Source organism: Agelaius phoeniceus, chromosome 1, assembly GCF_051311805.1.
Source record: "Agelaius phoeniceus isolate bAgePho1 chromosome 1, bAgePho1.hap1, whole genome shotgun sequence".
Classification (NCBI taxonomy): Eukaryota; Metazoa; Chordata; class Aves; order Passeriformes; family Icteridae; genus Agelaius; species Agelaius phoeniceus.
In genome coordinates, this window is record NC_135265.1 from 113,823,305 (window position 1) to 113,848,360 (window position 25,056).

General features: G+C 36.0%; 1 protein-coding gene across 7 annotated transcripts in view; it reads right to left on the minus strand.

Annotated features, from left to right (window-relative positions):
* Window positions 1-25,056, minus strand: part of ST18 (ST18 C2H2C-type zinc finger transcription factor) — a 168,931-nt gene that overhangs the window by 43,553 nt on the left and 100,322 nt on the right. For 6 of the 7 annotated variants that reach the window (XM_077185492.1, XM_077185522.1, XM_077185519.1 and 3 more), the window contains 3 exons: window positions 23,150-23,180; window positions 7,280-7,470; window positions 2,207-3,004 (listed from right to left, as the gene is read on the minus strand). In XM_077185492.1, the coding sequence (XP_077041607.1) occupies window positions 2,207-3,004; window positions 7,280-7,470; window positions 23,150-23,180 (1,020 nt within the window). The remainder of the gene's footprint in view (window positions 1-2,206; window positions 3,005-7,279; window positions 7,471-23,149; window positions 23,181-25,056) is intronic. The other variant, XM_054633878.2, reaches the window with a different exon arrangement.

Genomic DNA, 25,056 nt, shown 5'->3' on the forward strand with positions numbered 1-25,056 from the left:
AGACACTGAAAACATGGAGCAGCCGATACCCTTTCAAAGGCGAGGTCTCAGCCCAGCCCCACTGCTACCACTCTGTAACAGCCTCCCAAATTCTGCTTCAAGCACCTAGAATTGTGCAAGAAGCACTGGTCAGAAAACCTTTATTTGATTTCCAATGCAGGATCAAAAGTCTGGGCGAGAAAGGAATGATTTCTGGTCCAGAAATTCTCTTGTGAGAAATCTGGAGGAAGTGGCCGCATAAATTGCTGAGGATGGTTTTAGCTCCATCTGTGATTGGCTGCCAACAGCATTTGGTGCTCGGGGAGAAAACAGCTGCAGCCAGCACAGGGAGCTGCTTCCTTCAAGCTCATTTTTTCTGGACTGTGAGGTAGGATACGCTTAGGGACAGAATCACCAGGGACAGATGAGGGTTAAACTTCCTGGCAAATTTTTAGATTAAAAAAAAATAAAATAAATAAAGGGGGAGGAAAGCAAATAGACTCAGCATCATCAGGAGACCACAGGCTTTTTAGAATCACTGCAAATGGAAAGTGCTGCAATAGTGAACAGAAAATAAAGAGGGACCCAGAAATATGATTTAGTGTTTTCTCCGGTAATTGGAAAGGTTTATCATGAATAGATTTTTTTCTGATCTAGCATCCAAGAGTGAAAATTAAGAGCTGATGGATTTGATGGTAGATTTTTTAGAAATAAAACACAGTTAATTATATAAAGTGGCAAAATTATGTGCCCGATACAACATTACCTACAATCATGGTGTTTATACAACCCAAACAAAGCCTGGTATGTTTCTCCATGGGTATTATCTCTGAACTCACCTGGAAACCACAGCTAATTATAATATGAGGTAAATCAGGAAGGGATAGATTCTGACATTCCTACATCACTGCTCTTTCCTATGTGTGCTGTGAGAAAGTCACACTGACACCAATGGGAGCCTGGCCAATACAGCTGCTCTCAGGGCAGGAAAAGAGATCTATAAAGTTCCAAAGTCATCTGAGCAAGTAAAGGTTCATGTAGTTGAATAAAAAGATAGATTAATACCATGCATTCACAACTTAAGACATGCTAATGAAAACACTGCTTGAGACACAGAAATTAGATGTCTGCATTTTCTTCCCTAATACTGCAGGAAATACTTTATAGTTGCAGCTCCTAAAAATGCCTGTCAGTTCTCTTTCACACTAAATGCTTTAGATAAGTAAATTACTATAATATTTACAATGTCCACAGGGACTACTCTAAAGTTACATTAGAAATACCAAAGTAAATAATTTATCAAAAGCAGAAATAGCTAGGGTGACCTGGGGACGTTTACAAGGCCAAAAGGAAAAGTCAAAGGACAGATAAATGTATTGTTACTTACTACAATTGTTACTAGAAGGGAGTGTGCTTATAAAATGACATCTCTTGATGTTCTGTAATTATCCTCAATTGAGGAGTTTCATACAAGACAGCCCAGTTTATAAATCAAACCCAAACCTTTTAAGTCTCCACCTCTGGAAGCCTGATTAAGTAATGAAAATTGAATTATGTTCCTTTGGGTTTGTAGGATATCACAAACCCTCAGGAACAATAAAGATTTTGGAATTTACTGGTGTTTCTTCTGATGGCAAATGAGGCAAAAGAGCATGGCTTGTGCTTTCCTGGCTCAGAAGTGCTGGATGTAGAAAAATGTAATGTTGATTGATATAACAATGATCAATACTAATATACTAATACTATACTTATACTTGACTATACTATACTATCCTTGATACTAATGAAGTAGACTGAACTCAGAAAACACATGGCTTAGGAATTAGGTAATATCTTTGGGAGAGGCCAATTTTTCACCCTAAACTTGCCCTTGAGTACTGTTTTAATGCCTTGCCTTTTGGCTGCTGAAACTTTGGAGGTTTGTATTTGCACCCTACAGAGGAGGAAGCAGAGGAGGAGGAAAAGGAGGAGGAGGAATGTCAGTGCCAGCTACACAGGCCTTTTAGTACCCATTACTGATGATTTCACATGGCAGTTTGGCAGGAAGCCAAGTACCTAGCGTTTAACCTGGTTAGACGTGAGGCACTAGTGTGAAGGTACATAATTAACAAAATTACCAGCTAAATTCCAGATTCTTTACTGTTGCTATAAAACCCAGCTCAGAATCCTCTATCAGTCACGGGACAAATGCTTAAGCCAGCAAGAAGAGCCAAAAATACTTCCTTACGTTTGCTGCTAAATATCTGTCTCCCACCAATGTCAATAACTTTGGTTTGTCTCCTTTCCCCTGCTAGATGCTCCAGAAGAAACCTATCCAGTTCCTTGTAGGTGCTGTGGAACACATGCCCTTGCTCTGCCTGCAGAGCGATTGCTTGCTCTAGCAAACTCAAGTTCCCTTTTGTTTTGTCCAGCTCAACTGACACGTCTGTGGTTTCTGACAGGCACTCGTTGTCGTCTTCTTCGCTTTCGGGGAAGAGATTCTGGATTCTCTTCTCGAAAGGATCAGAGTGAGGCTCCTGGGGTGCTCTTAGCTCTGTTTCTGAGTCGCAAAGTGTTTCACAAGGACCATATTCGACCTCTTCCTTCTTAATTTCTGGGACTTCTAGGATGCTGGGTTGATTACACTCTACAATATATTTCTGAGTTACATGGGGCTTTACACTAGTTTCTTCTGAGAAATTTGAAGAGCTATCCCACTCATTGTCCATAATTTCAGAGTTACTTTCATTTTCCTCAGATGAGCAGTATTTTGGGTCAGAGATAGCAGTCTTTTCCTTTCCTTCAGCTGAGCTAATCAGGTAACATTCATCAGCGTCATCACTTTCTGTTTTTAATGATTGAATGCCACTATCATTTAGATTTTCTGCCACTGCTTGACTGGGTGCATCTTTTGCTACTTTTCCCATGTTCATCAAAGATTTGGCCACAGCATCTTGATAGCTGGAGTAGTTGTCTTTTCTTTGACTGGAATTTTCTTGCCCGCCCAAATGAAGGGTTTCCTCAGATGATTTTGTAGTACTTTCCTCTGTATGAGAAAAATAGGCAAGAGAAATATGTAAGAATAACTATTTTTTGTATTTTGTAGAAGTGACATGGAGACTGACTTACCAATTGCTGTTTCATTACTCAGAAAGGTACTCTGAAATGATCAAATTCACACCAAGGATCTGTTTGAAATGACTACTTGTAGCATGATGAAAAACCCTTCTAAAATGATATATACTTTATATTATAGTTTCAGCACTATATGAGAAAAAAATTATATCCCCATTTCTCACTGATGGTGATAACACATATTTTCTTAGAACACATGCACATGCACACACAGTCATATATATGTATGTAAATATAATATTCAATACGTTGATATTACATATGTACATTTTATATATATATATATATATGTATGTACACAAGCACACAAACACATTTTAAAATTCCTCTGATCTATTTTCACTTTTATTTCAACTAATATTCCCAAATATTTTCTCAAAATAAACCCTAATTACTTTCCCTGCCACCCTGGATCCCATGAAAGACCTTGATGGAAACATCCTCAATACTTCATAAAGGGCAAGCTCCTGGTCACCATTGAAATTGCCACACTAAGTGATAGATCAGGTCATGCGCAGGCAAACAGAAGTGGTTGTTATGTACAGACTCATAAAGGACTTGTTAAAGACACCACTGAAATGCATCCTGTCTTTATAAGCATCTTTCTTCAGAAGAAAAGCAGCAGCCAGCAGGTAATAAAGGCTGCATGTAGGAGAGGTTGTCAGTGTGGAAGACAATATGCCTTTTGTATCTCATTTATTTTTTTATAAACATTTCCTCTGACAAGGACACTCAAAAATACATCTCCATCATCTTCCTTTCTGGTAATTATCTCTCTAAAATCAACACTGGTTTTGCCAGGATCAAGTAAATATTGCCATAGTAACTAAAAGCATTTTTGGATGAAGGGAAGAATTTAGTCACAACACTAGCCCCTTCAATAATGCTGATTATAGGGTACATTCTTTTGTTGGGATCTATTCAACATAAACTGAAAAATTTAACATTTTACTTCCTAGAAAGGAGGATGAATAAACAAGCATAGACTATTTCATAAGATGTGTCTGTCCTTTCCTGAATCAGGACTCCAGGTTTAAATAATAAATTAAGCATAGCCTAAAATGCAAATGAAGTTTCTCTCAATAACACAGTGAGCTATTAAGAGAAAGTGTAAAGGGTTATGATAATTTTAAAGTATTATGAACTACAGAAAACAAATAAAAAGCATTTTCAGTGAATATGTCCAATTCATTGAACTATTCTCTCAATCCACTTAACTACCCACATGTGTACAATAATGATTTATAGACATTATACCTAATTATGCATATTTGGGCTGTGTTAGAGTGCCTAACAAAAGCTCTAGAAAGCAACAATTACCTCTGTTGCTTAGCTACATAGTTTAAAATATTCCTATTAAGTGCAGATTATTGTGGAGGGGAAAAGGGGGACAAAAATGCACATGTGCACCACAATGCATTTCACTTTACTGCTGCCAAACTGTTAGCATTTTGGGTCATTTCCAGTTTACATAATTGTTTGGTTCAACTGTTTGTTATATGTTAAAAGAAAATATTGATTAATTCTTATTCTTCTTCAGAAAATTGGACTCATGCAGGGAGGGGTGGCCTTGTGCACTGTGTGCATAAAGTTGTATTTAAAGAAGTGTCTGTAAACCTCCGTGTAACTTTTTAGCAGCTGGTCTAGTACCACACACATTGCAGTATTCTGAACAAAGTGTGCCATCTTTTCACATCTCAGCAAGTAAGAATGGTGATTTGGCTCTATAACTAACTTTTGTCAAATGGGCTTCCATTATTTGCTCTTGTGCCATTTGGAAAATAACAGAATCCCATCAGTCGGTAATTTCAAAAAGGAACAAGATCTATCTTAAAAGAAATCTCTGACCATCAAAAGAAAACAAACCAGACAATATGTTCAATAGTAAAAGGTTTTTTTCAGTTATTTTTATGTGCAAAAGATGAAAAATAAAACAAGTTCATGATAAAAAAAAAAATTTTTCCTTAAATAATCAGCAATTTTTAAAGCAATTTTAAAAATTTGTTGTTGAACCAGTCTTAATGGTTCAGCTGTCCCAGCTCTGCTTTTTACATCCACAGGCTGTAAATTTACTTTTCAAATAATCAAAACTCAGCTTAGTTTACAGTTGCATCAATCCATGAACTGAATCATTAACTGATCAACTGAAAAGAATCCTGAGTTAATAATAAAGGGAGCAATACTACACTAAGAAATCCCAAGTACCTACATACCCAGACCAAATGTATGCTTTCACTGAAATTTGTTTTGTAGCTGGTAAAAATTATGCAAAAGATCTAGGTTGTATTATCACTGAACAAGCAGGTTGGAATATATTATGTTGATATATCAAAGAAATATTTTCGAAATCAAGTGGGATTTTTTGTTTTGACTGAAGGACATGGTTTCCCTACTTTTTTTATCAATGGATTTGGCCCAACACTTGCCCTTTTTTAAAAAAGTTAAATAAGTTAACCTAAAAAGGTTAAATAACTTAGGTTTGTGCCACAGTCTACCTTTACAACCATCATAGCAATTTCATTAAATTCTCCAAGATGTGCAGGGAACAGAAAAAGGGGAAGAAAAAAGATGCTACTGAGTGCAACTCTGGATGGTCAGGAACCAGGCTGAATCAACATAAAATTTTAGCTAAAATCCAAATATCTAAAAAAAAAAGTCAAAACAAGAATAACAAAACCCCCAGACATGAACCATACAGGAACTCTTACTCCAACGGATTCCCTTCTCATGTTAGGAGCTGGAAACACTCCCTGCAGCCTGAACAGGCACTGAGAGGTATGGGATTTTTTTTCCTTGATTATTTTTTCTCAAAAATGTCACTCAAAAGACAGAGACATTGTGTATCATCTTGCTAATTAATGTGTTCTGTTTGAAGATGGAGCTACCTTCTACGCTTTCACAGCAATGGAATGCAGACTTTTGGAAAAATCTCCTCCTAGGAGATTTACAAGTGACAGATGACTGAAAACTTTGCTGTTATAGAAGTGCTACAAGGACCTCCACTGATTTTAGTAGAATCAGGATTTGACTCTTTAATGTGAAAGACGTTCTTCTTCCTCTTCTGTGTGTTTAATAGTAATCGTACGTATAAAATTTGTGGGGCTTGATTTGTTTTAAGGGATTTCAATTTAGAGTGGATAAATACACAAAAACCTAACCTCAGTTCAGGATAAAATAATAGCACAGCCCAGTCTGGAAGGGACTTTAAAAGACCATCTAGGTCCAATCTTTTGCTGTAAAGGTATCATAGATGATATTATCTACCACCCTGCCCTTCAAAAACATTTGATAAGAAGAAACTGAGTGGAAAATAAATTCTCTTTTAATTTTGATAGCAACCAGCAACTGAGTGACATTTAAGTTCATTCAGTTTACATATTATCTATGATTACTAATTTCCCAGTGCTAGATCACACTCTTTTTATTTTAACATTTGCTGTGTGCAGGTGACTGCCAACGTCTTCCTGATTTCTCCCGTTGGTACTTTCTTGCTTGTCTGATTAACTATTTTTGTAGGACTTCTTAAATATGTGAAAACCAAATTGGTTTCAGACTTTTTGTTAAACTTAAATATATATATATAAAATATTAGAAAGGAATAGTAATCAAAACATACTATGGCTATATCTTTCTGCCCCCTCATCCTTGTCCATATTTTCCAGCATACACATTGTAGAAGTTGCTATAAATTGTTGGATGTGTTTGGCTTACCAGTATTGGAATAACAGGTATAAAAGTGCTGAGTCTAATAATCGTGTTAAACAGAACACACACAGCAGTCACATGCATGAAATTGCTTTGCTAAATTTTAAAGTCAACAATGTTTTGCTAAGCATTATTTTTCCCTCCTAAAAGCTCTATATATTCCAGTGAAAATCTGCTCTTCAGAAGTGTGTGGGATGGTGGTGGGCTTAAGCTTGTTCTTTCACAGAGGTAGTGGAGAAGCAGATGCTGCTCCATATCTGACCTGCTGCAGTAGTGGTCTCTGGGTGACCTGCAAGGCATTTACTAGACCCAGAAGAAGTTATTGTACAAAATAAATGGAAGTATGATGATTAAACCTGGACAGAAAGGCACCATTCCAACTCTCTTAGAAGTCAAACATGTCTTGCATCCTGTTTCAAAATACTGGTTTTTAATCTCCCTTCCTGTGGAATTCAAGTTCAAGTTGAGTTCAAGCAACTACCTGGAGTTGAGCTGCTTTCGAGGACACTGATATCTTCCTGTAACTCTGTCCTGTCTTCATTTTCTTCTTTGCATTCCAAGCTGGGGCTGTAGTGGCGGGGTTTCATTAACAGGGACTTCCTTTTGTTGACGGGAACGCCTGATATCTGATCTTCAGCTTTTCTCTTCTTAGCCATGGAGCATTTGTAGGCACTGCAATGATCAATTGCCAGGGACAGAGAAAAAAAATGGGAGAAGTGAGGAGCAAATTCTTTTAAAAATAGCACCACCCTACAGTTTAATTCAAAGTATAATAGTAAGGATTGACAAAATGGTAAATCACTTGCAGTTTCAGCAAATTATGTCTAGCAGAGATTTAATTTTAGCTCAGGTACTGAAAGTCCAGGCCACAGGCAAGTCTTGCTTCTTTTCACTGATGCCAAAATCTTTTTGGGGGAAGGGGAATGAGGAGTAAGACAAAACCAACAACCGTAAGGAAAGGATAAACGAAATTGTAGCCTGTGATGATAATCCAGGAAAACAGCTATAGGGAAAGTTATACTACCAGTTACCCTGAGCCTTTGGTCCTTAACCTTTACATCAGTATGAACATCCAATTACACACATAGAGTTCAACAGCATAAAACCTGTGAGAAACACACTGTACATTGATAATGTTGTGCAACACAGTTCTGTCTTTCGATATTAGTCCTGAGCTTTGGTTTCATTCAATTTTCTTCAGCCATAAAGACCTGGTTTCAGCTCTACTCAGTTCTCTGTAAAGACAATGAAAAAAGGCTCCTGCAAAGGTCTATTTGTCTCACTTGAAGCTATTTCTATGTGATAAAAGGGGGAGCTGTTCCCTGGGAAAGGTCTTACCCAGTTCAGATGCCTAACTTTCAGATGACTGACAGGAGGAGGAATGGCAGGAATTTAGAGAGGAAGATCTTTAGCAGGTTTAATATACTTTTTTCAGCTCCTAATAGACCTATATATTGATCTGAATATTCACTTGGTTCCAAAGTTATTTCGCCAAACCTTTGTCACTGTACAAAACTCAGCAGCATGTAGATGGTACAACATAAGACACTTTCCTAAAGAGGCTGGAATCTTCAGCACTCTTTTCTTAATAATTTTTCATGTAAGTGATTTGACATGATTTTATTTTTCTCTCTCACACAGTATACTAAGAAATTTTTTGTAGTATGAATAATACTGCTCATATTATATCTGTCAGAGATGAAAAAACTGCATATATGGATCTGTGTAATCCACTCAATGGTTTCTCCACCTTAGGTACCCCCAGGGTGCATTACAAATCTGCACGATGCCCTCAGGTGATGGATTTTGCATTTGGCTCACTGACTTAGCTGCAAGATTTGCAAGAAAAAGCCATGTATGAAGAGAACTCCTATTGGTTACACATATTACAGGCTCAACAGCATAAATTCATCCTTCCAAGGTATCTTATGTGCACTAAATTGGCTCAGGTTCTGATTGTTTTGGATGAAAGCCTATGACTAACTTGAGCTTTTTGTTAAAAAAAAAAAAAAAAAAAAAAAAAAAAAAAAACCTGGTTTTGACTAAGCACCTTTTTGGCAGTCCCTCATTGCAAACATAAAGGAAATGTAAATACAAAGATCTGCATTTTAGGGGAAATGTTAAAATTTCATCATATAAATCTCAAACACTGGATATTCTTGATCTTCTGGAGGCTAAAATGCTATGGGCATCTAGAATCCGGGAATATGGGATAGTAAGCATATGCTGTAGTTGAATAAAACATGGCTTCTGTGTTATTTCTCTATTTATGAACAGAGGATAACATGAATGTCATAACAAAGGTCAGAATCACAGTAGTATCAGTGTACCTCTGGAAATAATGCCCATATAACAGATATCAGAGGTGGAGGCAATGTCAAAAAATATGCATAACTTGTTTCTAAGGAAATACAGTTACTTAGTTCATATTTGTGAATGGCATTTCATACAGTCATGTTGTTCCAGGAAAATTGAATAAATGACAAAAGTTTGAAATCTCTGCATACACAATTGTTTTTATCAACCAAAACCTTCACTAGGTGTGTTTTTGATGTCTCTCATATATTTGTCAAGTTAACCTCCAGCAGCTACTGTGAAAGTGTTTAGGATATGATGAATTTCCAGTGTTTAATTCCCCTTTGACAAAACTACAGCTGGTTCTTACACCAGAATAATTAATAGATTTTTTTTGGAACAGTAGATCCAGTTGGATCGTGTAATACACCCTCCTGTACAACACTGGTCAAAGAACTTCATCTATTTCTTCAGCCTTAATCCTGTAATTTGTCTGGGTATTGTCAAGATTTGACTAACCTCAAGTTAAGGGAAAATGTGACAAAATGGTAAATTCATTGCTGTATTCTTCCTCACTGAGTACAATCTTTTTCAAGTAACATAATATTACATGTCCCACATAGGGGACTGGCATAACACTTACTCAAAATGTGTGGTTTTCACCACAACTGGAAAAGAGAATCAAATTCAGATGTTAGCAGACCATGGTCAAGAGCAGTGTGGGGGTACTGCTGCCCCTGCCACCTGCAGATCTGCTCTGGAAATGAGAGCACAGAAATCCCACCTGACAGAACCATCACAGTTCACAGCAGTAAATCAAAAGCTGCTGCATCAAAGCTGGGAGGCCCAAAGATCTTCCTGGGAGCACATTGGTCATGTTGGAAAATTTCTCCTCTATGAAAGACTATGATGCATCTAGCTTGTCCTTATTATATCTTTTTTCTGTACATGAGCTGTCACCCATCCAGATTTTCTCTATAGGTCCTGTATTTTTTTCAAAATACAGAAGATTCAACTTTTAGTAAAATCATTCCTGACCCCATTCTTATTAAAGGAAGTTGATAAACATAGTTGACACTTATTTCCTAGGAAATTCAAATTGCTCTCCATTCTCTGGGAAGAGATTTTTCAGCTCTTGCTTTTGCTGATGGTCCCTTAAACTGCTGGTTTAATTGGAATCTATTACTTTGCAGGAACCAGTTTAAAGTTCTATCACATCTCAGAAATTCCTCCCCTTTTCTACCTTACAGTGCATAAAATGAAAAATTTAAATAAAACCAGACAAAAAATCACAAGTGGCAGCTTTTTCAAGTACCCATAATTTACTAAGGATTTGATAATGGAAAACAGGAATTCCAGTTCTATGAAAAGAATACATTTATGCCTTTTAAAATTCATGTCATGCCAATTTCACCTTTGTCTTTAAAAGTTTCTATTTCTCTACTTTCCTTGCATGCATTCATACATAAACTCACATGTAGGTTATCACTGATTTGTCAAGCTGTACTTTGTCAAGTGGTAAACCTATAATTTAGCTTATCTATTAGTCATCTCTTAAATTCAACATCTAATAGTTTTGTTGCTATTTATCAATGGCCTGCTTGTTGTCATGGAACACTGATTCAGCTGTCAAGGTTATTTGGTAATCCAAGGCTCATAAAACAGGAGAAGCTCTTTTTGTTATGAGACCAAAGCCAATATATAGTTGGGGTTTTTTTCCCAGTTTAACTGTGCTTAAATTTTATGGGTAAAAAATCATGTCTGTATTATCTAGAACGAATGAAGTTTTTATTCTATCTTTTTTTTAATCAATGATTCAGTTACCAAACCTGTCTTGTGTCAATTATCATAGTGTGAGCCAAGAGGTTAAAATCTATTACATTTAGGACCTGGCTGCATATACTGAAAAAAGCCCCAAGATAAATCTTCATTGATATTTCATAGCTAAATATATTTTGGGGGAATTTAATGGGTCATTCTCTTTATTTCTTTTCAGTTCACATCTTGCAGACACAGTCAGTATGGCCCATAGGATCCCCACCACAAAAAAAATGTCTCAGAAGAAAGAGAGACGTTTTAAGCAGTCCCAAACACATAAAAGTTTTCTTTAAAACTTTGGTTTAGTTTTTTGTTGTTTGTTTTTGTGGGTTTTTTGTAGTTAGCTTGTTTTGCCAATTTTTTATCTGTTTGGAGTTTTTTGGGTTTTTTTTGGTTGGTTGGTTGGTTGGTTGGTTTTTGTTTTTTTGTTTTTTTGTAATTGGTTCATCTAAGTGATGTGTTTGTCAAGCCTTCAACCTGACCTTTAACCACTTTATAGCCAGGAAGGATTTGCTGTAGTTAATCTGCTGGCAAGACTTCCAGACCTCTGAGGATATTTTTTCTTATTCACAGATTGGCAAAGCATGAAAACAGAGCTAAGAATTGCCATAGCTGGTAAAACTAGGGGTACATTCAACCTGAAAACTGGTGTTTAATAATGCCTGTAATGCATGCCATGTAAAATAATGAGACCAGAACACACCACATCTCATGTACACCTCTTAGATTCAAGAGAGAAAATAAATGCTTTTGAATATAAAGGCGCTTATATTTATTTTCTACTGCTATGTAAGGATCCCATACCTTATGCGAGTTTGTGCAAGAAAACTTAGTGGAACTTTTTAGTCGTGGAGAAAATAATTTTAGATTCATAACATGAATTGGGTTTTGACTGCCTAACTACTGAATCACAATTAAAGGAGACAGCATCTTCTGATGTGCAGAAGTATTTAACTTCACACCAATATTTGCACAAAGTAAGTCTAACTACTCCTTAATTGTATTGTGGTTAAAGATATTGCCAGATGCTTTAGACCTTAATTTGTTTTTTTTTCCCAAGCTTTCAGATGCCCTAAGACAATGTAGTCAAATACTACATTTTCCTTACAGGAGGGAAGAGTTGGTATTTGAAAATTCAGGGACACTTGCCACTCAAAGATGGATCGGTAACATACAAGTGTCTGTCATGGTTGGGCTTTCCTCTAAGAATTTTAAGAATCAGAAGTATGGAAGGAAGATAAATTTTGAACATATCCCCATCTTAGTCTCTTTTATATCAGTTTGTTCTCCAAACCACAGATTAACTGGATTCTATCTAATTCTTTAGCACAAGGCTACAGCAGTGAAAATATCTGATCACCTAAAATCACAGAAAAACTCTGAGTTCCTCATAAACTGATGATGATTAGGAGAATTTACCAGCACTGGATACAGAAAGGGTATGATTTGACCCTAGGATGGATCGCATGTCAGTTCAAATTACGTTGCTGATATAATTTACATCAACCATCAATGACAGAGGTTCATGAAAAGAGCTGCAATGTCAGAGTTCAAAAAAGAGTGCTGGTAGTCGCTTCACTGCAATAGAAAACCCAAACAGGTGTTGCTAATTACAGTAACTTCAGATGGACAACAGAGGTTGGGAAGGAAGGGGGAGTGCTACTATGACTCAGTGGTTTGTCTTCAGGTTAAAACAGATTTATATTCCACTTTCTTAATTAGCTCTCGTTGTTTGTGAAGAGTGTATGTAAATCTTGTAGCTCAGTGAGAGTGAAAGTGTTGTCAGATCAGTTTCTCTGAACAGGGTAACAGACAGAAAGATGTATTAACAGTTTCAAGAAGTTAGAGTCTCCACAGAAAGTCTGAAAATCCACAGCACCAGTCGGGTCTGCAAGAATTTTTCCGAAGCTGGGGCCTAGGGTGGTGTTTTCAATGCCATGAAATTTCTTACTGAATATGAAAGAATTCACAAAATCTAACTGTATACAAAATCCAATCCTAGCTTCAGAAAACTAGATACAAGAGACTTTAAAACATCTAGATTGCTCATGGATTTTATATATATATATATATATACACGCACACACACACACGCACACACACACACAAGCACACACACACACACATATATATATATATAAATACATATAAATATAAATATATATGTTAAAAATTATATATATTTGAATGTTTCTAAAAGAAAGAAAGAAAAATGCATGACTTTGGATCATGGATACTAAATTTACAAGGTTTATAGACACTTGGAAAAAATGATACCTAAACAGTAATTCTGCTTACTCTATCCCACTCTAAAATCCACATATTTCCTGGATTAAATTAAGAAAATTCTCTGAAAGCATATAAAGAAAATTACTTGTGTAATAAAGAAGGATTTCTTGAACCATTCCTTTTATATTTTTTAAGAAAGGTACTTGATGAGGTGCTTTTCACTAGTGAGAATGCCAGTTTAGAAAAGGCTATAATGACTTTAACCCATTTATGTACCCTTCAACTCTCAATCTCAAAAGGATTTGTCTTTCAGTACTTCCTCTTTTGTCTGCTGTATGGATTAATAAAAATGTTAATTCATTATGTTAGGATTTCTACTGCACTGTGTTCTGATGTTCCATTCTGCAATGAATTTTCCAATTCCAAATATCTTTCTACTCAGCACAATATGAAACTATGCTTACAAAGGTCTTGTGTCCATAAATTCATCCCTGAATAGTGGATGGAGCAAGGGATAAAAGAAATCACCATTCTACCTACTTAAACTAAGTAAAAGTAAGATTTCTGAACTGTCAGGTGATGGAAAATTGCAAATGTCCAGAAACAACTGTTTGATTTGCAAGTTATAGGTAGCCACACATCGACTACCTGAAGAATCTCAAGAAGAGAGACTTTGACTGGCAGCTGAGAAAATTGCCATCAAGACTTGGGCTAAAATTCATTAGCAGTCTAAGACCAAGTTAAATCAGAAAACAACAGTTTTCTTTCGAGCTATTTTAAATAATTTTTACAATTGCTAAAAATATCCAAACATGCAAATAAAATACAGGTGAAATTTTGAAGGCTAGTCCTGGAAAGCACCACTGAGTTCTCATCACTGACAAGAAGTTAAACACATATTTGCCCCAACCGCTCATCTGGAGACAGAGTTATTGGCATTAATGATTTCTTCTATTTTATAGAATTAACCAAGATACAGGATTATTTCAGATAATTTATAACATTTGGAGTCCATGATTGAGTGTCTTGTATTTTACTGATTCAGACTAGGAGATGAGAAAAATCTGGAAAAGTATTCCAGCTGGAAACTCCTCAAAAAATACATTTGTGAAAGAATTCATCAGGTAAAAACCATTTTCTTCCATCAACATTTTAAAGTATTAAAATGGTAAAAAAATAAACCAATAAAATATGTTGAAAAAAATTGCTCTTCATGTGGACAAAGAGAACTGGTTGCAATGAAGCTTAGAACTTGAAGGACTTACTCCAATGGTAACTAAAGAGAATCTGACTGATTCTTATTTTTAAACAGCATACAAAACACACAAAAAATTTCATGTAATCCCTTTGTAGCTCACACACTTGGCTTACAAGCTGTATCTCTGAAAGGGACAGAGGGTGTTCCTGTGCCCTGTAACAACCATTCCAGGGTTAAAGAACCTTCTATAACTATGGGAGTTTTATGCAATGCTCTTTTTTCTAAAATGCCAGAGTTGTGAAAAGTTCAGTCCAGGGCTGGACCAAGATGAAAGGAATGGACATGAGATAGAGATGGGGAAAAGATAAAAGGGAAATTGTTATTTATGAACACTAATATAGAGAAAAACAAGATCAGTAACTTGGGGGTATTTAATGTCTTCTATATACACAAATGGAAGGTTTAAGTAGAAAAAAAGGAGCAGAACTGGACAGATAATAATGTGGAGAAAATATGGTATCATAACTGAAAGCTGGCTAGAGCAAGATATTAAAAGATGTATTTTATTTTAAAAAGACATATAAGAAAAGCAAAGGCACTGTCATAGCCTTGTTGGTAAAAAAGGATTTATTAGATCCCATAAGAAGAGGCTGGGGAGAAATGGGTAATGGTGTTGAGTCATTATGTACTGAGCTTGGAGATGTTTCAGGCAGTAAACTGAATGTTACAGGCCACCTGACCAAAAAGAACAACTGGACTGTGAAATGATTGAGCAAATGCAAAGACACATGTAAAAAGAGTGGAACAATGGTAAGTCAGCAGTAACAGAGGAGAACGACATGCAGTTATGGTGAAATTCACCCATGCCTCAAGTTCCTGCCTCTGTGGACAAAAATTCCCGGCTGCAAGATGTTAATGAAATGGCTTTTTTATTTATCTTTTCAAATAAATATTTTTTTATTCAGCTTATTTTATTATTTTGTCAGGATTCTCCAGAAAGGAAAGGCAACTCAGAGAAAGACAGCAGGGATTTAACTTCTATGATTTTCTTGTTTTTAGTTAATAATCTTGTAGGATCTTAAGGACATTCAGGTCTTATGAACACTATTACATATAAACCCTCAATTTGAAATACTATGTCAAGGAAATGGATGACTTCTTCATTCCATAAATCAAGAACTCAACATGGTTCAAGATGTATGGCTGGACCCTTTTCTCACAGGTAAGTTATTTTTAGTAAGAACCAGTTTAGAGAAAATTTAGTTATTATTTTGTGGAGCTCAAGAAGTTCTTAAACTCAATAATATGAATGAATGCCCAAGATCTGGGCCAAATCCAGCCCCCCTAGCCTCTTTTTCATTTACTCACTCAATCTGTCCAGGTTCAGTAGGTCAATAAATTCCAGTGGGACCCAGGCCAAGAATTTGGCTTAGAATGGATTAAGTTTCTAGGCAAATCTACAGATCATCCACACAACCTTTGCATCCAGAAAGCCTTGCACACGAGTGGCCAGCCTGCTAGCACCAGTAAATGCTTAAATAAAAAGCATATTGGTAACTACAGTCTGGTTAAAAAAGAAGTAAAGAAGATCAGCTTTTTGGGTGGGTTTTATTTTTTTTTTTTTGCCAACACAGAATGGGACTGTAAGCAACTCATTGTCAGCAGCCAGGACCTCCCCTTTTTTGTAGCAGGAGGCCCCATGGCTGCATTCTTTCCCTTTCCTTGCTATCTCCAGGCTATACACAGTCTGTTTCTGCTCACTTTTGCTTGGCTGAATCAACCCTTGACATCAGTCAGAGGCAGCAATTCAGCTAGCCATAATATTTAACTCATGATTGATATATATGAGGCAGAAGTTATGGGTTGGCATTTCCATCTCTGTGTAGCTTGTGGTCATCTACAGGGAAAAGATCTGCCATAAGAGGAAACGAACATTTGGGGCTGTAATGTTCTGATGCATTCTGTCAGGCAGCAGAAGGCATGAAGGCATATGCAACCCTAAATTTCTGTGCAGGTTTGGGAGGATAACATTTACTATGTGCTGATAAGCACAGAAGTTGTGATGGGGAAGACAAGGACTCGTGTAATATATTAAATAGCATTAAAAATTTACTCCAAGGCAGGGAGTATTCTAAGATACAACTAGCTCTCAGGTAGAAAAACCTGAAAATAACTATCTCAATCTAGCAGCCACAATAAAATGATGTGGATTTGACATATATCACAAAAAACTTCTTACAGAAAAACATCAATTGAAACTAAATTATAATTACCCTTTTTAATGTTAAATGGAGGCTTTAAGTAAAAAAATGTAAAACCACAATCAATATAATAGTAAAGAGAAAAGACACACTGATATTGTGAATTTTGGCTAGAAATAACATAGTAGACATCAAAAGAGGCCTATAATATGCTAGAAATATATCTAATGCAGTTGTTGTTAGCAGAGCTATAAAAGTCACCTATAAAGCAAATGCACATAAAGTATCAACCAAAGCAAGCTACAATAGAAATCTGAACATGAAATGCTGTCTCTAAAAGTTCTAAATAAATCCAGGAAGAAAAGGTAGAGATCACATTACACAGATCAAAAGGTCTGAACATGCATAGGAATTAAGCAAATTATTAAGCAAATTATTAAGCTCCAACCACAGTTGTCTCAAAAGAATTATGAGATACAGTTCTTATTTCAACCATCTTAGTGGTTATTCAAAACAGTTCACTGATTGAGTCAAAGAACTGTAAACCCCCAGGTTACCTGCAAAATCTTAAAAGTCATTACGTGTGGTCACCCAGAACCATGCTATCATTTACTGAAAAAGAATGGTGGTTCTTATTACCTTATTACTTTACATTCAAAGTGACATTTTAATAAGGGTGAAAAAAATTATCTGGTCCTCTCTATACACAAGTTGCAAACATTTTATGTAAGCCTTAAGCCAGTCACGTGAATATTGAAAGAAGAAAACTTGGAGATGTTTGAATTTCGACTTTTTTTCTGTTTTTGTTTGTTTGTTTGTTTGTGGTTTTTTTGTTTGTTTGTTTGTTTGTTTTTTTGGTTGGGTTTTTTTTCTGTTAACTTTTGTCTTGGTTACCGGTTTAACAGTACTGAAAGAATAACTTGGTTCTGAGCTATGACAGCACCTGGTGCTGTAAAAAATTCAAAAAGCCTGAGGTCCATCAACTTATTCAAACTCTAGGAAAAGGAAAGGAGGAAAGGAAACAAGATGGAGAGGCAGAGTGAAGGGAGAGGAGGGATGACAGCTCTGTAGATTTCACAGTTTGATGGTTAATTAGAGGGCAACTGGGAGGTGAAGGAGGAAACAAGGGAGGAACTATGGACATGATGGACTATAAACATGATTGTCATTACAATTTTCATTAATGCTTGATTTTTTTTAGTTATGATGACTATATTGACATACAGGATATAATAAGGATAGGTGAATTCCAACACTATTTTTTGTCACTATTATGACTGTGACAATGTACTGTGACGATATACTTACCTTTGCCTTACAGTAAACGGCACCACATAGTGATTTTTCAGTGTTTATGTTTGACTGTTCAATGTTTTTTATCAAACATCAACTACAAAACCATTTTTGTTTAGTGTAAAACATAGATTTCAACAGATTCTTTGAGGACAGTAAGGTCTAGCACATCAGATAAAGTTCCTAAGGAACCTAACAATGTTGTCATAAAGAATAGTAAATGAACAAGATTTAATGGGAATTTAAGAAAGCATGATTCATAATAACATGACAGATTTGCTTGTACCAGATATCATGGAGGAAGAGACAGAGGTTAATATTTTCAGCACCCCATAACCATTTCAATTTCTACAATGGCTAGGGCAGGGAGGAAGTTCCTTTTCCAAGCTGAAGAGCAAGCAGGAGATACTCTTAACTCATTCTGTTAACAGATCTTGGGAATAGCTACTCTTAAGATTAATGCCCATTGTTTAATTGAAGATCAGTTATCAATAGAAACAGCATGATACAGAACTTTGACTCAAGTGGAATGCTTAATCCAAAATCTCATGGAGAAATACCTAAATGCCAAGGTGGCACAGCTCTGCCCCAGCCAGTTACCATCATGGGGAGCACTGGGGAGGAGGGCTGGAAGCGTATGCTGTCAACATCCAATCTTCAATTGCAAATAAAAGACTTTCTGTGAAGCTCAGACATGTCTGGCAGTAGCTATAACTACTGACCATCTTCATTTAACATTTACTACCAAGTCTGTTTGAATTCAGACTTACAATTTGTTTCAGCAAAGCACATTAAGGACTGCAAGGGTCCCACATTTTCTGCCAGTGGAGACAGATGAGACACCAGGAAATGCAAGAGTCCACCTCAGTTTCTGTTCCAAATGTGCTTATTCAGGATTATGTCAAATGTGCCTTACCACAGCAGTTTCCAGAAAATCAGTCTCTGACCAACTCCTGTGGAAACAGAAGCCAAGCCCAAAGGATAAACCTGACAGGTTTTCCAGATGCCAGCTAGGAACAAACAGATTTCTCAGTCTCTGTCTCATTTCTAAGCAGTGCTGTGGGATAACACCACTGTGAAGGTGATAGCTACACAAATCAACCATAATCTCAATTCTTACTAAGGAACACCTTGGAGCCTTTTTATGTGATTTTTCTTCATGTGCTCATTTCTTCCATCATCTGAGTATCACTTTCACCTCTTTCTCCAGTCACCTGCCATACTACTGCTTTTTTTTCACACAAATACTTTAAAAAATCTGCTTACTTTATGAAGTTCAGAAAAAGACTTGAAAATCAGTCCTTTCTAAATGCAGCTAGGCATGAACAGGCCTTTTCTTTCATGCCATAGCATTTCCTGACAGGCCAAATTCTCTTCTATCTACCAGAATCTCTACCTTCATTCTATTACTGGTTGAAACAGACCTCAGTTATAATTGAATATATTCAATTTAATAGTTCTTAAAGGAAATCAGGAAAACACTTGGAAATTTAGAATAAGGAAAAACTACCAGTTAGTTAAGTGTTTTTTAGCATGTTGTTTTTTAGCATGAAGAGGTACATTAATATACAACAGTATATTAATGTACCTCTTCATTACAGGTAAGGTTAAGGAATACATTTTAGAAACACAGACTTTCTGAGATACTTCAGTTCCATTGCTGGCAGGGTTGCTTTGCTGGTTACTCACCTTCCTAATCAATAGGTGGCCACAAAAGGGTGAATTGTCCAGTTCCTACTTTTAACAAGGAGATATCCAGATAGCTCTGCTCTGTTAGTCCTCTCTCTGCTAAAGTATTCAAGATATTCATAACTCTGTACATTCACAATGAACAGTTCAACTTCTCTGAATATCTAAAGTGTCTCACAAGCCCTGGAACAAGAGTTCCAGATAAAAAATGTAATTTTCCTTACTTTTGAAGAAGCAATGCAACAGTGCAGAAAGTAAGGGGAAGTGTAACAATTCCCACCAAACAGCAATGCTGTTCTCCATTCTTTGAAGCACCTTGTGGGCTCTACATTAATCATCAGTGACAGAAGCCCAAACCACTTGGTTTCACCTGTATCTAACTCAGAAAAGGTACCCCTTCTATTGAGATATGGATTTAGCCAAACTGATCTATTCTTTTGCAATTCTGTGCTTGGATCAATCCAATTTGCTCTTCCTTGGTCTGACCCAGATGCCACTCCATAACCTACAGATGGTTCATTGTACTGTATCCCATCTGTTAAATAAAACACAGTAATGAGAATACATCACTCCAATATTCCTCACTTTACTTTGGTTTCCATTCTAATCCTGAACACAGCTGAAGGTCCTGGTCCTTTCAGTGGTCCATGACAAAATTGTCTAAGAGAAGACCTCTTCATTCTGCTTCTCACAGAAGATGGATATAACAGAGCTTCTATGCCCAAAATGTGTCAGATTCAAACTTGAATGTATGGAACAGAGATCTCCCAGCTTCAATGCTCACTTCTACCACACATTGTTGTTTGCTATGTTTAGCTTGTGATAAAAAGATTCATCTTTTTTTAAGGTAGCTTAGCTACCAGTGGAAACACCACAGCAGTACATTCCTAAATTAAAAATTAAATCATGTTGTTAACATATAAATGATCAAGACTTCAAGGAGTGAGATCTGTTTTGAAAGACTTACTAAGTTTAGCATACTATGCTTCAACACTACAACACAAAGAGTAGATACTATTAAAATAACCCTAATAAATTTGAACTAACAACACAGAAATATCAATAGTGTTCATGTGTAAAGAAAATTCTTTCTATTTTACTGAAAGTTGGGATTCCTTAGGGCATATAGTTATATGAAATAAATGTAAGTTTGATATATAAATCATTGTCTATACCTGGGAGAAAAGTCTGTTCTCTGAAAATTCAGTGCAGTGCAAGAGAATTTTTAGTTATTTTACTAAGAAAAAAAAAAATCCAAACCCCAGCTTGTCTCTTAAGATAATATCTTTCTAAAAATATACATTCTTATGCAGAAAGGTGGTCCTATTTATCAGGAGAAGATGGATGATAACAACAATAGCAAGTTTTCTTGATGAAATCTTGGCTTTTCTGAAATTAAGAGATTTTTTTGGCATTGACTTCCATTAAGAAAGATTTCAATGCCTGAAATGTAGAAGAGAGAAATTTTCATGCTTTATTGAATCTAATTGGTGGTTGAAACTCTTTGTTTTGCTTTTCATTTATTTAATTCTCTACTTTTGTGAAACACAAGTTACAAAATAAGAAAAGGCTAACAAATGCTCTAGAACCAATCAATGTTGTGAAATTAATAATAATACAAAATGAGCATGTAAGCTTATGTAGTGTCTTTCATGTAGAAGTATCCCAAGGCACTTCGTAACAGAAACTCAATAAGGAGTGCAAAAGTGCTTTGTCAGATAGGATAAGCCAGGGGAAAAGGGGAAATTAATTAAGCATGGATTTAAATTTCTCAGCCAACACAGCATTTAGAACCTTGTTCAGAAAAGACAGTGGTTCCAATATCTGTATCCAGGGAACACAACAGACTATTTCAGTCTTTAATTCTTGAGGAATGTTCAATAGTTTTCCCACAATAATATGGGTATGACTAACAGGGATGCAGTCCGATGGCTGCATTTCCAAAGAGCAGTCCCTGCCTCGCTCCCTCTACTTTTTCATGGACAAGTAGATCCATAAAAGTTGATCACCTGACTTGTGTGCCAGTCACTTGACTGTGGAGATACCCAACATGCAATTTGGTACAGCAGAAATTATAAATGCCAAGTTAAGGGCTGGATAATGCTTTTCTGTGCTGTTTAGCTCACTGTTTTAAACTAATGCCTGTTTCCTTATGGAGGAGGTCCACAACTCTGACAGAGTGATCTGCTGCACAGTAGTTCCTAAAACAGCATGTGTTTCACAGGGTAAAATAAAGTTGCTTGGGAAAACTATAGCAATCGATAATACAAAAATCACAGCTTCCCTGATGTTGCAGAAACTTGCACATCCTCTATTTTTCAAACATTTTTCTCTTAGGAACACATGGACCATCCCTTTTTTTGGATGGCTGCCTCTTCGGATTAATGCATCCTTCTGGTGCATAAATTAGCGATGCACAGAGGAAAAAAGGAGAAGCACTAAATCTCAGGAAACTGAAGCCATACAAAAAAATGAGATTCACAGCAGAGCTGAATGAGTGACTCACCATGAATAATTTATCCAAAAAGTTAGCCTACACTTCTGTTCATGGAGTAGCTATAAGAAGCTTATAATTTCCTCAGTTTTATTATAAAACAAAACCTTAAAATATTGTATGTCTTCACTGCAAATAACTTCCTGTAAATATTTCATGTCCTATTTTAAGAGATTGGGCACTTTTGGTTGATCAAATAAATCACACAATGATGTTTCTGTTCCCAAGATGGATGAACCCACAAGCACATATTTTGGATGCCTGCTGTGATTAAGCAAGCAGCTCAGTAATGTGATGAAAAGTGAGTGTAGGGAATATAAGTTAATTTACAAAAAACTCCAAAGATTTTTTTTTCAGTATTTACACTGAAGCTGTAGTGAATTGTAATTCTAATTAATAATTCTAGGAATTTGTAGGTACCTCTAAATATTTTCTTCTTGAAGAATTGGTACAGAATAATCTGCCAGTCTTTCCAGAGTTTAATCTAAGCTTTTGGATCAGTTATTAGGATTTGGTGCATGCATGGGTGAATTAAAGTAGTTATGTTGAAATTTTACGAGATATTTGCAGTCTGAAATATCCTTGTGTAGTTTGAGGTTTTGAGTGGGTTGAAATTCTTTGTGCAAGCTTGAGAAATCCTCCCTGCTACTTCCATAAATTATGAAACCTCAACAAATACTTAAGGAAGAATGAGCCATTAGTGCATTTAGAATTTACAGGAGTATACAGATCAGTTTTATAAAAGCCATCTAGTAAAATATATTAATATCTCTTGGAATGTTCAGATATTGAAATGCTATAACACATAGGAAAAAGAAGACTGAAGAGCTGAAGATTCACCAGAAATTATTTTGTTGTGTGCCCTGACACCGGCTGAAAATAAAGACAACATACCAGAATCCTGCCCACTTCATATTACATTTGATTATGCTTGCATAATTATTGCTAACATTTTGCTTTAGTTTTTTCTATATCTAAAAAGTGAACTTGCATAAATTATTCTTTTTCAGATCTATTCTAAAGCTTTACAAAATGCATTTGCTTGATTCTTTATTTTATAGCAGTAGCAGTGGTATAAAATTGTCAATATGATTAGAAAATAAAACTGAAAAAATAAACGATATAAGTTCTTACCTGAGCTCTTGAGCTATGGAGTCCACTTGAACTGTTAATAAAAGCAGGAAAGAATTAATTAGTTTACACTTCCAGACTTGTGCTTTCTGCAGCCTTGCACCTGCCTATCTGTAATGACAGAGGAGTGGCTATCAAAACACAGGTGGTTATTTCATGCTAACCACAGGATTGTAGCTACTAGTGACAAATGCTGAATGAAGGTGTAATTGTCACAGTTATTTTAGGATGCATGAAACCTGGAGTATGATGTTCAGTGCAACAATAAGGAAAACAATGAAAATAAAAGACCCTTGTTTTTCCTGAAAATAGATTGCAAAATCTCCAATTTTCAGAATTTAAAATCAGTTTGGGAATTGCAAAGGCCGGTGTTTACAAATTCCTGCCCTCACAGGAGTTTACAGCATATTGACAAGGCCAACAGGTGTCTGTAAGGATTACTCATAGTGCAGAGGCAACTTTTGTTGTTTCCACTTCTGGGGAAAATGTTCTTGATATATTAGTTGCTATAAGAGTGTATGCACATGTGTAAAAACTTGGAGAAAAAAAAATCCCATAAGTTTTAAAATTGTGTTATTAGCCTTTTGAATGAAAAGGTATGAAACCCCTGTTAATTAACTGCAACTGAAGTTTGCTCTGCCAGCCAAACTCTATTAACTCACAGTCCTGACCAACAGAGAAGACATGCCTTAATGCTGGGGTGTGAATAACTTCCCTAATCAGAGACTTTCCAGGTTCTCTGTTTGGTACTTTTGAAATATATATGTATTTTATATTAATTTCACTGATCACCAGTGAGGGTTGCATCAAAGTTTTGATATGACAATGATAATGTTTTTTAGAAAGGTTTGTCTGTATTTATCCCCTTATCTGCAGTCAGTCTGCAGTGCTTCAATGCTTTTCCTCCGTCTTTCCCTGAGTGAAGTTTAGCACTTTTTGCCCCTTTGATCATTTGAAAATAGAGAAGTAATGCCAAACCACTCTAATCTTGCATTCTAACCATAACTTGAACCTAAAGACACAATATTAGCAATTCAAGTTAGTGACTTGTGACAACAAATAGAAGTAGTCTGTTTTGCACAATCTTTAGAATCAACAATTCTCATTAAAATTAGAGTGAAGGATGGGTTCTTTGTGCCTCTGAAAATAGTCATAAGCAAAAATGTTCACAGGGTAGGAAAAACTTTGACATTTATTTTTAAGTATATCCATTTTTCACTTGTTATCAAGAGTCGCAAAAACTTTTATGAATTAAAATAAAAAGTTGTTTTCCTGGAAGGGCTGTACTGCTAGTCAGTCATGTTTTCCAGATGTTGAGATCATTAAGGGCCTGTTTATCTCTCTGTACTGCATTTCCATCTGTTCCTTACAAAAAGAGAGTAATATCTGGGAAATACAACTATGCCATAACTTTGCAAATGAAACATGAGCACCAATGCTTCAAAAAACCCCACAAGATTCTCTTCTGCCACATACACCTGCAGCTTTTGATTAAAGAAAATTTACCTCTGGACCATTTACACAACTATTTTATAGATAATTAATGACAATAGACAGAAAAAATATTCAGGTGGCTGAGAAAAAGTTTTGATATACAATTTTTTAAAGTATCCATTCAATGTTGTCAACTCAACTCACTGTGGAAAATCATTTTGGAGTTTTTTGGTTTTGTGGGGTTTTTTTTGTTTTTGGGTTTTTTTGGTTGGTGGTAGTGGTGGTGGTGGTGGTGGTTTTGTTTGTTTTGCATAATAAAAAGTGTAGCCTTTATTGTCTTTGAAAAATTACTCAAAGAAAATAGCATCAGTAGATTTTTTTGGCTTTTCTTTATACCATAGCTTATAACATTGCGCCTCTTAATGCCAGCAGTCTGTGTCCTGTCCTGATTAAAAAAAGCAGCCGTAAGGAAGCTC